This window comes from Puma concolor, chromosome A2 (genome assembly GCF_028749965.1).
Source record: "Puma concolor isolate L17-30 chromosome A2, mPumCon1.1.hap2, whole genome shotgun sequence".
Classification (NCBI taxonomy): Eukaryota; Metazoa; Chordata; class Mammalia; order Carnivora; family Felidae; genus Puma; species Puma concolor.
In genome coordinates this window covers 163,087,795-163,103,879 of record NC_141668.1, presented here as the reverse complement: position 1 = coordinate 163,103,879, position 16,085 = coordinate 163,087,795, and the positions used below count along the sequence as shown (strand labels likewise).

Below are 16,085 nucleotides of genomic sequence, written 5' to 3'. Positions count from 1 at the left end.
GGCCCATATCCAATGCAGGCCCCCCGCCCCCCCAGTGGCTCCTAGGGACAGCTGTGCCACAGCCTGAGTGGACAAAGGAGGGAAGGAGGAGTGGAAGACGGAGTGGTGGATGAGGTGGGGTGTGAATGGTGTAGTCTGGAGTCAGGATTCAGGCCGGTAAGTGACTTTCCTGCAAGGCCTCAGGTCAAGAGTCACATAATGTTTGCTGACTTTTCTAGGTCACAAATTAAATCCCCTCCAAAAAACAGCAACAAAAAAACCCCACTCAATCACACCTTGACCCAAGGCCTGGTAGTGGCATTTTAGTGGCTTTTGTTGGTGGCAGAAGCAGCAGGAGGAGGAGGGGGAGAGTCCGCCTGCTCCCAGCATGTCTAGCCATGCTCCTCCCACTGGACCGAAGCCAGGAAGGTACGGATTTCCATGGGCTGCAGCGTGATGGTGGCGGGGTCCAGCCGAGAGGGAGAGGGCAGGGGTGTGGGGCCTGGGGAGGAGCAAGGGAGGAGTAAGGGCCACAGATTTCCTCTGTCTCACCCCTCCCCCTGCTCCTTCCCTGGGCCTGCACATGGCCATACACTCTCAAATCTGTCCCTGGGGCGTTATTCCCAGACCTGTTTTTCAACTGCCCCCCCCCCCAGGCCCTGAATACCACCCCCAAATCTGTCTCCAGTGCCTGGCCATCTCCATCACACCCTCCAGCCCTAAAGACCATCATGCCAACCCCACGGGTGACAGACACACCCCTTTCCCCAGAACTAGATACCCATGGGATTCCATCTCAAACCCTCAAGACCCACTGCTAGTTTGCTTGGACCCACTTAAGACCCTTAAACTGCTAACCAGGATCGGAACACTAGAGCTCTCTACACCTGGGTCCTGGCTAACATTCCCACACCTCCCCACACGGCTCCCAGCTCCCAGCCCCCCCACCCCCCCACCCCAGGGCAGGCCCGCACCCGTGTTTGGTGTCCACTTGAGCCTGGAGGCGCTGGCCCGGAGCTGGTTGGCCACCAGCGTGGTCTCCTGCAGGTAGGTGATGGTGAAGGCGGAGAAGAGGTCCTGCAGGCAGTGGATATGGGCAGGGCTGAGTAGGGACAGAGCGGGGTTTCGCCTCTCCCTCCTTTCTTTGCCTGGGTCTTGTCTCCTTCCCACCTCCGCCCTCCTCACCGTCAAATCCAAGGTCACGGGGGAGCTCAGGTTGCCAGAGTCCTCCCCTACAGCGAACTGGTGCTCCAAACGCAACAGCAGCGTTTTCTGGTCCCAGCGGGCCAGCGTGAGCAGGTGTACGGAGGGAGGCAGCTCCCGGCGCAGCCCCGAGAACTGCGGAAAGCGGGGTGGGGCTGAGGCAGTGAGGCTAGGAGGCGGGGCTCTGACTCAAGGGGCGGGGTTTAGTCGGGGAGGGGCGATGACCCCTTATAAAGAGACCCAGGAACAGGGCGGTGCCGGGCTGGGGGCGGGACCGAGCCGCAGAAGGGGCCGAACTGATCTGGCCTGAGACACACTGGGATGGGGGGCGGGGCTGAAGGCAGGGCTGGACCAAACGTAGCGGGAAGAGGGTGGGAGCTGGAAGGGGAGAGGGCGGAGGCTGTGCCTGGACCCAGTCCCGGCAGAGGGGACTGAACGGGCTGGTACTGGGCGGGGCCTGCGGGGCAACCGGGCTGAGCTGAGGGGTGGGACTAGCTTATGGCCTCCCCAGGACGAGTTAGGAGCAGGCGGAGTGGGACCCACATTAGGCCGGGAAAACCCACCGCGGCTCACTGGGGTCCCCTACCAGGCGGCCCAGTGCCCCTCACCTGCTTGCGCGGGGCGACTTTCAGATGGTAGGGGGCGCCGCCACCCGGGGCCAGCACCACCTGTGGGGCCAGGACCTCCTTCTCTGCCTGCAACCGGTGCCCGGTGGCCGCGGTCCGGACCTTGTCCAGCAGCACGAGGTGGCGCCCTCGCACCCACCGCCCCAACCCGTCCTCCAGTAACGCCTCCCCTACGCCACGTCCGTCATCCTTCAGGAGCCTTCGGTGCACCTGCAGGGAGTCCACAGGACAGGGTGAGGGGTCCCCCTGGCCAATTGCTGGCCCAGGGCTCGTGGAAATTTCAAGAGAAACCGAAGAGTGGGAAGCATGGACGCAGAGAAAGGTCCGGTAGAGGGTCGCCACGGAAGTGGGGAGTCAACCTAGCAAGGGCCTGGGACAGAGGGAGGTAGGGATCTAACGGGACAGGGCAGGCAAGTCAGGGCCTGGAGGAGGTGGGGGGCTGGGTAGGGAGGGGACAAAAGGGAGGAGTAAACTTGTCACATAGGAACAGAGGTTTCAGCTTAGTGGGAACTACAGGCGGGGGGCTACACCTAGCAGAGAACGGGGACGGACACAGGCTTCAAGGTCCAGTAGGCACCAGAGTGGGAACTGGCTCAGGGCTCTGGCCACTCACCATGAGCTCCATAGAGCCATCCCTCAGGCTGCTGCCCCCCTGGGAGCGGTCAGTCAGCACCGTCAGCTGCATGTTGCCATCCTGGTGGGGGGGGGGCGGGGGGAGAGTGAGGGGCCCCACAGCCAGGCAGCCACGGCCCCCAGGCAGGCCCCACAGGGGATGGGAGAGACCACCGAGGACAGCTGGGAGACGCTCAGCTTGAGGGGTGACCCCCACTCTGTGGAGGGGTGCTGAGAAGTGGGGAGCAGGATGGGGGGGGATACCCTGATGTAAATGCGGCTGTTGACTGGATAGTAGTTTCCCGCCACTGTCTCAGTCTGGTTCAGCTTCCAGGTGGGTCGATAATCCCGCCTGGGGAGGTGGAGGGGTTCGGTCAGGCCTGGGGCCCAGCTCCCCTTCCCCGGTTCATCCATTCCTCACTCCCCCGTCATCCCCTCCCTCCCACACTCAGAGGATCAGCACATGCTCCCACGATCCCAGGGCCCTCCACACACCGCAGGCCACCCGTGGCTGCCCCCGGTCACCCCGACCTCCTCTCCAGGATCTCTCGGCCATTGCTGTCTGTGTAAAAGAGTCCTTTCGTCTCCAGCACGGTGTCAAAGCGACTGATGATCTCCTTCCCCCAGCCGTCACTATACCCGAGGGGATGGCAAGATTGTGAGCTCCACCGGCGCCGCTCTGCCCTCGCGCCCAGCCCCCCAGTCCCAGCGGGTGCCACTCACCCCACAGGGATTGGTCCCACCGTCCACTCGAGCTCCAGGTGCCGCTGTCCTCGGTACAAGCGAACCACTTGGGAACACCAGGCTGAGAAGTTCTGGTGAACCTCCTGCACCAAGGGTGTCTGCAGGCAGGTAGGGGTGGAGGGCAGCTCTAAGCATACACCTGAGCACGGGTGAGCCCTGCAAATATCCACCCCTGCTATAAACCTCACAGAGGCCTACACCCGGGTCAACCCCACCTCTCCCACCTGTCTAGGTGTGATGCCCACACTTCCTCCGTCAGATGTTACCGCGTCATTCTTGAGTGTGGCAATAGGATTGTTGCCCACCATTGCCCCATCTTCCCTCCTTAGAACAGGATTCTAGTTTGGCAAGTGGCTACCCGGACTAAAGACATTGTCTTCACATTGTCCAGTCTTCCCTGAGGCTATCAGTAGCTGTGTGACCATGGCTTGCTCCACGGAAAACCATCAACCTGGTGTAAACAACGTTCCTTGCCTCTTTCCCTCTCCCACTGGCTCAAATGCAAGTACGATGGCTGGAGCTTGAGTAGCCATCTTGGGCCAGGAGGTAGAAGCTGAATGTTGAGAAAAGTAGAGCAATGAGACAGAAGAGGTCTGGATGGGGGTGCCTGGGTGGCTCAGTCGGTTGAGCGTCCGACTTTGGCTCAGATCACGATCTCGCAGTCTGTGGGTTCAAGCCCCTTGTCGGGCTCTGTGCTGACAGCTCAGAGCCTGGAGCCTGCTTCGGATTCTGTGTGTCCCTCTCTCTCTCTCTCTCTCTCTCTCTCTCTCTCTCTCTCTCTCTCTGCCCCTCCCCCGCTCACACCCAGTCTCTTTCTCAAAAATAAACATTAAAAAAATATTAAAAAAAAAAAGAAGAAGAGGTCTGGATGACTGTGAAATCACCCCACCTGCCCTGGATGGCCCAGCCAGACTTTCTGTTAGGTGGAAAGAAAGCCGATCGTGTTTTAGGCACGATGAATTTTGGCAACTGTTACTACAGGCAAAACTATATCCTAACACAGCGACCCAGGTATGCGGAAGGTTCACCTCAAGGGGAAGCAGGGCAAATGTGAACCTTGCCATTACCTGCGCCATCCCTGCCCTACGAGGAAATATCAGCGAGAGGTCCCACAAGGGTGGGCCCTGTCCCGGCCAGATGCACCCTCAGACATCCATCCCAAGGGAGACTCACCCAAGCCCTATCCAAGTGTGAACTCTCAAATCCCCACCTCAGATATAATCCTCAGTGAAGCCTTCAAGCAATTCCACCCGGCCCTCCCCATTCACGGGCCAACTGAATACACCCCACCTCCAGCTTCCAAGGCCAAGTATAATCCCGACACCCACAGCAGATGTGAAAGCCTTTGTTCTTGCTTCTAAGACAGGGCTGTTACTCAACCAGCCATGAATATCCGCCCAGTGGGGAGATCCTCAAGTATTCCCCTCAGGTCTTAGCTGTCTTTGGATATGATGGAGGTGCAAATCCTACACTCACCCCCCACACCCGCCCAGACTCCACCCCCCCACACCCGCCCAGACTCCACCCCCCCACACCCCCCCACACCTAGCTCACCACCCGCCCAGACTCCACCCCCCTCCCCCACACACACCCACTCGTCATCCCTGGGCACAGACCTTCACCAGGCGCGTTTGAGCCCAGCGGCTCACCATCAATGGTTTCTCTTGGTTGGGTCTGAAGATGTAGGCACCTGAGACCTGGGTGCTTAGGTTGTTGCCTACACTGGCGTTGTACCTGGACCGGGGCAGGTGAGAGTCAAGGTAGGTGACCCCAGCTCTACTTACACCCCCTCCCTGGACTAGGGGTACCCACCCACCCCCGCCTCACCAGTAGAAGGCTTGGCGAACAGGTAGCAGGAGGTTCTGGTCCAGGTTCTCCATCTCCACCAAGAGCCCTGTGTCAGGGTCAAACCTAGCCCGGATGTGCTGCAGAGAAAAGGCGGACAGACGTTAATGACCATCATCTCAGCCAAGGGCAGCGTCATCCTTCCTGGGGCTCAGGAGGTACCCTCCCTCCATCTCCTCACCTGGCCCTATTAACAAATCCTAACAGATCTACCTTGTACCCTCTCCTTAAGCTGATCACTTCTTAACCATTTCCGTGGCCTTCTGGGACTAATGCCGCTGACCCCTTCCGGGCTCACCTCCCCGTCAGCTCACCCTGCGGCCGCCAGAGGGCGCCAGGGACACCCTAAGTACCATCCTAGCCTGTCCGCTGGGGCCCAGGGCTGCCTTGGGCGTTTGACTGAGTAACCACAGTACCACCACCCAAGAGACTTTTAGGGGCCAACGGAAATGTGTAAATTTTAATTTCTCCTGGAATCAGAAGAAAACTTAAATGTAATAATTAGGAGTATGTTATAACGAAGACTGGTTAATAATATTCATCTTTTATACCCACCTGGTCCTGAAATATAATTTTTAACTTTTCTTTTTTTTTAATGGAAAAAGGGACCCACAAAGGCAAAAGTGCTAGGGCCCCATGACAGTCTTAGTGCAGCCCTGTCCCTCACGTGGCTCCTTGGAAGTAAAAGCCGAAGTCTTCCCCTGGGCCCTCAAGTCCTGCACAGTCTGACCTGTCACCCAACACCCGCCCCTCCAGCCACAGAGGGTTCCTTGAACACTCGCCACCCTCCTGGCTGAGGGCTTTTGCTTCTGCTGCTCCCTGCCTGCCTGGGTCCTTCTCCGTGCCACCCCCCCCGCCCCTCCACTCCCGGTGGCCACGTGGCTCCCTCCCTCAAGTCTCTGACTTGCCTCATTTAATTTGCAAACCCCTACCACCGTCAGCTCTTTCGTATCTGTCAAGTGTCACACGTGATTACACTGGGTCCGCACGACAGTCCCAGGAAAGGACACTGAGGTTCAAAGGGAAGTGGTCACTCACTGGAGGACACATAATGGGAGACTGGTAACTACACCATGAACTGATGTAGTTCATCCACTGATCCACTCCATGAGGCTCGCCATGATACCTCAAATTTCTCACAGCGACAGGGCAGGGGATCCCGACCGTCTCACCTCATTTTGGATGGCCAAGACACGGGACCAGGGCCGCTGGGATCTGGGCTGGGGTTTGTGGGCGTGGGGGCGCTGGCCAGGCACCTGGCTTACTGAGTAGATGCTGAAGCCCAGGGCAGGCACCGAGGCTGGGAAAAGCAGTTCCTGACCGTCTGAGCTAGGAAGTATCACCACCTCAAGTAAGGGAAGAGGGAAACAGAGTCAAGAGACTGTGAGTAACCTATTGAGCTGTACATAGGCCGGGTCAAACTCCATCAGGAGAAGGAGCCCCAAATGGGAGGAAGAAATTAAAGTGTTGGCCAGGGAGGATGGGGTGTCAGAAATTCTGAGTTAGAGACTGCAGAGAAGATTCATAAAGTGGGGAGAAAGCATTGCTTGGAGGGTGTAGAGACTGTGGGAGAAGGAGAAGTGAGGGAGGAAGTGGAGAAAGAGATCCTTGAAGCAAGGGAATGAGGGAAAGGCAGATTCTTGGGGGAGGAAGAGATTCGTAGGAAGAGGCGTTCCAGGATGGAGAGAATAAGCGTTCAAAAAAAAAAAAACTAAAAAAATAAAATTTGGGGCCCCTGACTAGCTCAGTCCGTAGAGCATGCGACTCAGTCTCAGGGTTGTAAATTCGAGCCCCACGTTGGATGTAGATTACTTCAAAAAATAAAATCCCGGGGTGCCTTGGGTAGCTCAGTCAACTAAGCATCCAACTCGTGATCTCAGCTCAGGTCTTGATCTCAGGGTCATGAGTTCAAGTCACCCGTTGGGCTCCACACTGGGGCATGGAACCTGCTTAAAAAATCCTTTTATGTTAACTAAAATTTAAATACAATTTGAAAAAAAAAATTAAATAAAATCTTTAAAAAAGAAGTCATGAGGAGACATTAAAAATGGGGAAGACTGCTCAGGAGGCAGGGCAGGGGGATGGGAAGGGAGACAGATGTGGCCAAGAGGAATGATGTTAAGGGGCAGAGGGGGAAGATATTCACAGAAAGAGAAAGTACCAGGCACAAGGTATTGATGGAGGGGAAGATATTCACCAGAACGAGTTACCCAAGAGAGGGAGGTGTCCGTGGGAGGAGGTATCCATGAAGGCAGATAATTATGGGGGGGGGGGGGGGGGGGGGGGAGAGGTAGGGGGCGGGTAGAAATGCTCAGGGGTAGGTGTCCAAGGCAGGAGGTAACCATGGGGGGGGGGGGGGTACTCATAGGACGAATATTCATTGAATGGGCTCACATCGCTGGGCACAACTGTGCCATTCGGGTCCCTCACGACGAAACCGTGTTTGCTGACTGGCAGCCGCACCATCCAATCTATTTTCCGTCCCAAGGGGTTATAAATAGTCACTTGGAACTGGTGTGGGAGGGTCAGAACGGGCAAGGGTTACAGCAGGCCTTCTTGAAACCCACCCACCACAGGCGGCAACTCCCTCGGGTGATCCAAGCCCCCACGGGGTTCTTTGGTCTCCGTCCCACCCCAGTTTCACTGCGCCCCACGTGATCACAGGTCGCTTCTCCAACAAAACAACTTCGCAGCCGGCGGGTGCCTCCAGAGACCCTCCGTCTGAGCCCCACCTCCTCCGGGCCCCGCCCCGCTGTCCTCAGGTTCCTGCTCTATCCACCCACCAGACCTGGCTCCCGGCCCCGCCCCTCCGGCCCGGAGCCCAGCTCACGTTCTTCGCTGTCTGGCTGAGCGGACAGACGCTGACGTTGAGGTTTCGGCAGTACGTGAAGTCCTCCTTGGAGCCGCTGAGCCGTGCCAGCGCATTGCTCAGAAGAACCTGTGGGAGGGGGCGTGAAGGTGTGGGTCGGCTCTAGATGCCCACCCAGGTCTCCTCCCCATCCCCTCCCGGGCCCCGCCCACCCCGCCCTAGGCCCCGCCCAGGAGTGCTGCCAGGCCCCGCCCCGTTCCTGCCCCCGCCTCTCTTGTCCCAAGCCCCGCCCCTACGAGCCCTTCTAGCCCCCACCCCACTTTGCCCACCTCTTACAGTCTCCGCCCTTCCGTTTCGTACCGGCCTTTCCCTGTCCCCGCCCCTTCCCAGACCCCACCCCGCGCACCTCGCAGGGGTCCCAGCCCGCAGCCAGCTGTCGCGCGTAGTCGTCAGCCACGTGCTGCTTGGAGGTTCCGCTGACCGCGTCGTGGTGCTGGAGCACGGCCATCGCCTCATCTGCAAGCAGATTGTGAAGCGGGTGGGGTCTCTGCAGGGCTCTCAGTCCCGACCCCAAGGACACGGGACAGGTCACGTGTGTGCGGGCCGGGTTCTTAGGAGCTTTATGAAGGGAATCGAGGGGGTGGCGAGGGTCTGGCGTCCAGCTTCGGACATGCTCCCGTCCCCTCACCAGCCCCGACACCTACTGAGGGGTGCGCTGTCTCCCGAGCCGTAGGGTCCCACGTTGGCCGCCGGACCCGCCAGCGCCTCCAGCTGGTTGCACACCTGGGGGGCAGAGAGGGCGTGTCGTGGCCCTGGACCTGTCGGGAGCGCTGGGCGCCCGCTTGGGCTCAGCACCCACCCACCTGCAGAAAGTTGTAGCTGAGGCGCTCGTAGCGTTTGAGGGCCGGCCGGCTGGAAAAGTAGCCAGTCCAAAACTGGTGAGGGCCGTCGGCGTAGGGAAAGAAGTCATCCTGTTTCACAGACCTGCAGCGGCAGAGGTGTTGAGGGCAGGGTCAGGACCCAAAGGCCATGCCAACACCCCCCCCCCCGCAAGCTCCCCTTCCCGCCCCCCCAAATACCAGGTGAGGTTGGCCTTGTTCAGCTCCCAGAGGTAACAGGCGGGAGTGGAGTAGAGAACATTGACGCGGCTCCCGTTGGCCTGCTGCTGGGGGGAGGTGTCCGTGTGTGAGCCCTCGGGAGTCCGCACCTTCCCAGGGGGCCCACAGGTGTGCACCGACATCCTCACACACGTGTGCACGCATTCATGCATGCGGGGGGTTCAGATTCTCTTAACACACATTTTGAGCGCAAAACAGTGGCCAAGTGTGAAACTGAATTCTGCCAGAAGCGAAATATTACCAGCACGGAAAGAATTTCACGGATGCAAGAATAAACCTGAAATTTTTACTAAGCTTGTTTTAAAAATTCCAATTGTATTATTATTATTTTTTTTAACGTTTATTTATTTTTGAGAAAGAGCGAGAGTGCATGCATGAGCTTGAGCAGGGGAGGGGCAGAAAGAGAGGGAGACACAGAATCCGAAGCAGGCTCCAGGCTCTGAGCTGTCAGCACAGAGCCCCACGCGGAACTCGAACCCACGGACCGTGAGGTCATGACCGGAGCCGAAATCGGAGCCACCCACACAGGCGCCCCTCCAATTTTATTATTAAAAATGTTTGTGGAAAAACTAAGTGTGACATTATAAGGCGGGAATAATCCCTCGGCACTGTCAGGTTATTGCTAAATGACACCGCTGTTATAATTAAAGGAGGCACACTTTCCGCTGAGGGAGGTGGAGACACAAGAAGGTGACTTCTGTGAAAACAAAGATGTCTGTTCTGCTTGTGCTATGAACCCAGTGCCTGGTATACAGCAGGTGCTCACTAAACACTTGAGTGAATGAAAGGAAGTGAGTGGCACCACATGCCTTTATGTGCGCGCGCGCGCACACACACACACACACACACACACACACACACACACACAGTATTCACTCAGCAAACAATCGCTTGATTCTTCAATATGCTCAGGATTTCAGACACAGTCTAAGAAGCAGAGGCCAGCCCCACTCTCATGGAATTCGCAGCCAAGTAGAGGAGAGGCATTGTGAACACAGTTGGTTATGATCAGCCTGGATGTGGCATCACAGGTATTTATGGGAACTGCGTGTACACAGCGGAAAGGACAAGAGCTCCAACTGGAGTTTGGTGAAGCCTTCCTGGAGGAGATTTCGCAGCTTGTGTATTAAAGAAGCGGAAGGTTTTATTTCTACCCCAAATAATAATAATAATAATAGTAATAATAAAAAACAACCATAATATTATTTACCCGACACTGTTCTACTAATCTGTGTAAATGAACTCCTTAAAGGGGCCCTCGGGTGGCTGAGTCGGTTGAGTGTCGACTTCAGCGCAGGTCATGATCTCACGGTTTGTGAGTTCGAGCCCCGCGTTGGGCTCGTTGCTGTCAGCGCAGATAACCCGCTTCGGATCCTCTGTTCCCCAATGTTTGCCTGCCCCTCCCCCGCTTGTGCTCTCTCAAAACAAAACAAAAGACATTAAATAAACTCATTAAACCCTAACAGCCTTCTCAGGTGGGAGCCACCATTGTGCCCACTTTCTAGAGAAGACAACTAAGGCAGAGTGCTTAGAACCTTTCTCAAGGTCCCTGAACCAAGAAGCAGCAGGCTAAGGATATGAACTAAGGGGCTCTTTCCAACAGAGTGTGGAGTGGGCAGAGAAGCAGTGAGTGGCAAGAGAAAAACCAGTGACAGCCCAGGAACATGATATTTATAGGAGAAAGTGATCAAGGTGTTCAGGTCTCCGCAGGGTCATGGGGAGGACCGAGAAACGTCTGTTGGAAGGCCCCTGGTGATGTTCCTGAGTGGGTTTGGTGAAACAGCAGTGCAGGCAGTGAGCGGAAGGTGAGGACGTGGAGACTGCCAGCAGACAACCCTGGGGATGGAACTGATAGGAAGGGACATTTCTTTCTTTTTTTGTAAACGTTAATTTTATTTATTTTGAGAGAGAGAAAGAGAGAGCGAGCAGGGGAGGGGCAGAGAGAGAGAATCCCAAGCAGGCTCCGCACCATTAGCGCAGAGCCTGACTTGGGGCTCCAACTCACGAACCACGAGATCATTCACGAACCATGAAATCAAGAGTCAGACGCTTAAGTGACTGAGCCACCCAGGTGCCTCAGGAGGGGACGTTTCAGATGGGAAAGGCCCAAAGGTGTCTGAGCCCTGATTCCCGGAGCCTGTTAGGTTACACAGCCAAAGGAAATTAAGATTGCGAGTGGAGTTAAGGTTGCTGATCAGCTGACCTTAAAATAGCTTATCCTGGAAGATCTGCCAGGCCTCGATGTAATCATGGGTCTTTAAAAATGGAAGAGGGAGGGACGCCTGGGTGGCGCAGTCGGTTAAGCGTCCGACTTCAGCCAGGTCACGATCTCGCGGTCCGGGAGTTCGAGCCCCGCGTCGGGCTCTGGGCTGATGGCTCGGAGCCTGTTTCCGATTCTGTGTCTCCCTCTCACTCTGCCCCTCCCCCGTTCATGCTCTGTCTCTCTCTGTCCCAAAAATAAATAAACGTTGAAAAAAAAATCATAAAATAAAAATGGAAGAGGGAGGCGGGAGTGAGAGTAAGAAAGAGAAGTGATGATGCTGTGCGGCTGGCTTGCAGGATGGGGAGGCCGTGATCCAAGGAATGGGGCTGGCCTCTGGAAGCTGGACAAGGCAAGGAAACGTTCCCCCAGAGCTTCCAGAAGGCACCCAGCCCTGCTGACATCTTGATCTTAACCCAGTGAGAATTGTGTCAGACTTTCTGAGCTACAAAAGCAGAAGGTAATATATTTCTGTTGTTTTTCAGCCGCTGCGTTTGTTGGTAATTTGTTATAATAGCGATAGAAAACTAAGATAGGACCCATTGCTATGCATATGACCCAAAGGCCAGGGACACAAGCACACTCGTGCACACGAGATGGGCACAATTACCTGGGCGTTGACCAGCTGGATGAGCCTGTCGAGGTTCCTGAACCACATGTTAGCATTCTCATATTGGAAGTCTGAGCCCATGGTCATTATGGTGTGGTTGGTGCGGAAGTGCTGGCCCTGTGGATGGAATGGAGAATTCTCAGGCCGGAGGCTCCTAAACCAGCCCTGTGTTCAGCTGTCTCTTGGTATACATGTGGTCAAGAGTGTGGGTGCACACAGAGGAGGGAAGGAAGTGGGTCGTGTGGGAGTACAGGGACACATGTGAAAACAGCCACAAGCTGTTGAGTAAGTCTCTTGGGCCCAGCACACAAATGAGGGCACTGAGGCACAGTGTCATGCCGTCTCATGGCCCCGGTGAGCATTTGGGGTGGCAAAGGTCATCAGCAGTCTTTTTTTTTTTTTTAATGTTTGTTTATTTTTGAGAGAGACAGACAGAATGCGAGTGGGTTAGGGGCAGAGAGAGAGGGACACACAGAATCCGAAGTGGGCTCCAGGCTCTGAGCTGTCAGCACAGAGCCTGACGAGGGGCTGGAACTCCTGAACCGTGAAATCATGACCTGCACGGAAGCCGAACGCTTCACCAACTGAGCCACCCAGGCGCCCCTTGTTAGTCTTCTAATCAGAAATGCACACAGGGGAGCCTGGGTGGCTCAGTCGGTTGAGCATCTGACTCTTGATTTCGGTTCAGGTCATGATCCCATGGTCAGTGAGATCGAGCCCCATATCCGGCTCCATGCTGACGGCTCCAAGCCTGCTTGGGATTCTCTCTCTCTCTCTCTCTCTCTCTCTCTCTCTCTGCCTCCCACCCCTGCTCGTGCACACTCCCTCTCTCTCTCTCTCAAAATAAGTAAACAAACTTAAAAAAAAAAAAAAAAAAGGAAATGCATACAAATCGGAAAGGGGAACATGGTGATAGGGAAGGAAGTGTTCCCTCCCTCCGAGGGTTCCAAGGAGGTGTTAGGGAACGCCCAGGCTGTGGAAAGTGCCCGGTGCGTTATGAACACCAGCCTCATGGGTCCTGCACAGTAAGGTTACCTGGGCAGTGGCCAACTGCAGGAAGTAATTGACCAGCTCCTCGGCGTTGTACTCAGGGCTGCGCCGGTCCTCCACGAACGGCTTGTCGGCGCACAGCGTGTCCCAGCACAGTTTCTCAGGTGGGTTGTAAATATTGGGGAGCACACCTGCATGCCACACCAGGCTCAGGAGGAGGCCCTGCGCCCCAGACCTGCCCTGGGGTCAAAGCCTGCCACGCCCCACCCAGGAGGGGGTTCAGAATTTGCAGGGCCCCGTGCCAAGTGCAAACGCTGGGTCCTTGTTCGTAAATTATTAAGAGTTTCAGGACAATGACAACAGAGTATAAAAACACACCCAGGGCCCTCTGAGCACGGTCCCAGGTCCCAGGCCCCTGGGGCCAGCCCTGCCCCCACACCAACTCCTTACTGGTAAAGAGGTCGGCCACTGGGGGCTTCAGGCTGGTGCTAGCCCGCCAAACCTGCTCCAGCCCTAGGTTCTCTTCCCGCACTCTCTTATCTTGATAATCCAGACGCCCGAAGAAGAGGCCATCAAAGCCCATCTGGAGGTGGGGAGGGATGAGGTGGGGAGGGATCGGGATCGGAGGGTAGGAGGAGTAGATGCCCAGCCCTCTCATCACCCACCGCCGGACCCCTCCACATGGGAGGGGCGGGCCGGAGCACAGGGAGGAAAAGCAGGTCTGGAACCAGAAGGCCTCCAGCCCATTTCGAAGCTTGGGGAAGGGCCAGATCAGACCGCGGGAGAGCTTGGAGGGGTAGGTCTAACGCTAGAACAGACCTCCACCTTCCCCAGCTTGGAAAGAGGCCTGGCTCAAGGCTTTCCCCCTTATGCAGCCTGAAGGAATCAGAGCATGGAAAGGGAGCCGGGTCAAGGCAAAGATTACGAAACTGGTGGAAAAGAGGGGCAGGCCTCCACCTGCCACCTGGACTGGGGAGGAGCTGGGATCATAGCAAAAGGGGGTGGGGGCTCCAGTGAGGGGCGGGTGTGGGGCCCGGAGTGGAGTCAGCCTGGGCCGAGGCAGAGCAGAGAAGCGGGGTTTTTTTTTTGGGGGGGGGGGGTGGCGTGGGTAGCAGTAATGGGATTCACAACTCACCCAAGGGGCAGGGTCTCAAGGGGCCAAAGGGCCAGGGAACAGGGCCTGGTCCCTGTGGGCTTGCAGGGAAGGGTGGGGCTTGAGTGGCCAAGGGAGAAGTCAGAGCTGGTGAATGGGCAGTTCGTGAGAGGTCAGGAAATCACCTGTGCGAACAGCGAGGCCTGCTCCCGAGAGTGACCGAAGGGATCAATGTGCCAGGCCACACGGGGGCGCCCATCTTTGCCAAAGGTGTCTTCCAGGAAGCGCAGTCCCAGGGTCATCTGGTCTATAATGGCTCCATAGTGCGTGGCCGCCTCATCATTCATCACCCAGCCACCGTTGGCAAACTCCAGGCGCCCTGGGCCCGGAAAGACAAAGACAATTGGCAGGGCCATGAATGGGGCCAGGGTTGGCAACGCAGGGGATAGGAAGACCTGCCTGTGAACCCAGGCCTGGAGGGAGAAGAGGGGTCACTCCCAGGCCAATGAAGCCAGATATGGAAGAGAGGGCATTCTGCACGGCAGGCTCCCCTGAGGATCCCTTGGAGGTGGGGCCTTGCGGGATGCATAGGAGTTCTACAAGTAAGGGAAATTCCAGGTAGGCGGAGCCACATGCACACACAGGCTGCACACGGCATGATAAAACCTCAGAAGCTGCGGTGTGTCAGAAACAGCAGCCGAGCTGGGCTTCCTCTTTTCACTTCCTTGGGGCAGGCTCACCCTGGCGCACCAGGTCCCGCACAACTTCCTGTGTTGCATTTGTCTGCTGGTGCCACCAACGGGAGAAGAAGGCAATCTCCACATAGATGAATCGGCGGGTGGGCTCCACCAGCAGAGAAGAGATGACCGAGTCTAGGATGTACTGCACACCTGCGTGCTGGACGTCATTATGGACTGTGGACACAGGGGTCAGGCAGTCAGGGACAAACGAGCCAAGGGGGGGATATTCTTCAACACAGGAGCCCAAGCTGGGCATTGTCCCCACCCTAATGTCCAGGACCCAGAAAGGATTGGAAGGGCTCAAAGGGGCCATGGGAGTCCCAGGGGTAAGTCCCCCACGCTCTACTCACTGCCATAAAAGTACTGGTCCACCGTCTTGAGCCAGCCCACATCATCATGTGTGTGGGCCACCAGGTGCACATTGAGCATGTCCGGATGTACCATAGGGCATGTCTGCACAGGGACCCCAAACACACACACCCTGTCAATTACCCAAGGTTAAGAGGCAAGCTGGGGTAGGGGTTTGGGGTGGGGGCGCAAGATAAGTCTCGATCTAGAGGTGAGTGCTTCAGAGAAATGGGGCTCGGCCCTTCCAGGGAGGACACACTCAGAGAAGCTCCCACTGGACACAATCCCTCAGGGAAGCTCTCATTCACACGGTGGGGAAATGGTAATAGCAGTAGCTAATGTTTATCAAGCATTTGCAAATACCAAGCAGCCACCCTGGGGGGTGGGGGCGATATTATCTCATTTTCAGGTGAGACCACTGAGGATCAGAGTGGTTAAGTGACTTGCCCCAAGTCACGAGCCAGGAAGTCAGGGAGCCAGACTGCAACTCGGGACAGGCGGACTCGAATCCCAGCTCTCAAGCAACACCCTCCCCCCCCCCCCCCAACATACACACATATGTTCAATCACACAGTTGCGTGCGTGCAAAGTCCAGGCGAGCCAACCCACAGAAGCAGAGAGGCAGGTACAGAGAGCCCTAGTCTCAGACTCACACAGCCACCCTCAGACCACACTGTCGTGTTAGCAAATCATTCACTAGGCACCCACAGAACAAACCCACCCACACCTCCCGATCCTACTCGGGCTTCACTCGAGCTTCTGTACATTTCCGCCCGCGGGCGGCGCTCACCTCGTATCCCGCGGCCCGAGCGCCAGGCGCCGCCAGCAGTAACAAGAGGAAGGAGAGAGGCGGGAGCGGTGGCGGGAGCGCGCGGGAGCTCGTCCCGGGCCTCGCCGCGCCCCGGCCGCCACCGCCAGCGCGGACCCCTAAAGGCCGCGCGTCGGCCCCCATGGCTCCGCAGCCGCCGCTGCCTCTACCGCCACCGCGGCCGCCTCCGGGGGGGTTCCCGGGCCCGGCAAAGGCGGGGCAAACGCCCCGCCCCCAGGACCCGACCTGGCCAATGGTTGCTGGCGGGGGCGGAGCTAAAGTGCGGCAGGGGCCCGGCGC

The 16,085-nt window shown here is 57.0% G+C and overlaps 1 protein-coding gene across 2 annotated transcripts; it reads right to left on the bottom strand.

The window, feature by feature from the left end:
- Positions 1-276: 276 nt before the first annotated feature.
- MAN2B1 (mannosidase alpha class 2B member 1) lies at positions 277-15,996 on the bottom strand. Of its 2 annotated transcripts, none has more exons than XM_086698993.1 (24): positions 15,768-15,996; positions 14,980-15,082; positions 14,630-14,803; positions 14,075-14,268; positions 13,247-13,379; positions 12,842-12,987; positions 11,807-11,923; positions 8,898-8,983; positions 8,682-8,802; positions 8,523-8,601; positions 8,225-8,334; positions 7,840-7,947; positions 7,404-7,520; positions 6,182-6,355; positions 4,992-5,089; positions 4,781-4,898; positions 3,144-3,262; positions 2,952-3,053; positions 2,685-2,772; positions 2,422-2,502; positions 1,791-2,018; positions 1,165-1,317; positions 954-1,056; positions 277-481 (listed from the first exon to the last, which is right to left on the bottom strand). In XM_086698993.1, the coding sequence occupies exons 1-24, from the start codon at positions 15,927-15,929 to the stop codon at positions 372-374; spliced, it is 3,024 nt and encodes a 1,007-aa protein (XP_086555119.1). In that variant the 5' UTR covers positions 15,930-15,996; the 3' UTR covers positions 277-371. The 2 variants fall into 2 exon arrangements, with proteins under 2 accessions (XP_086555119.1, XP_086555120.1); XM_086698994.1 differs by having other exon boundaries at positions 8,898-8,980; positions 15,768-15,995.
- Positions 15,997-16,085: the final 89 nt, after the last annotated feature.

Bases quoted from the DNA above. Each gene is read 5' to 3' on its own strand.
- MAN2B1 (XM_086698993.1), bottom strand. From the start codon at position 15,929: ATGGGGGCCGACGCGCGGCCTTTAGGGGTCCGCGCTGGCGGTGGCGGC. The intron at 14,804-14,979 runs GTGAGTAGAGCG...CTGTGTCCACAG, and splicing joins GGACCAGTACTTTTATGGCA to TCCATAATGACGTCCAGCAC. The intron at 8,984-11,806 runs GTAATTGTGCCC...ACCTCCCCCCAG, and splicing joins TCCAGCTGGTCAACGCCCAG to CAGCAGGCCAACGGGAGCCG.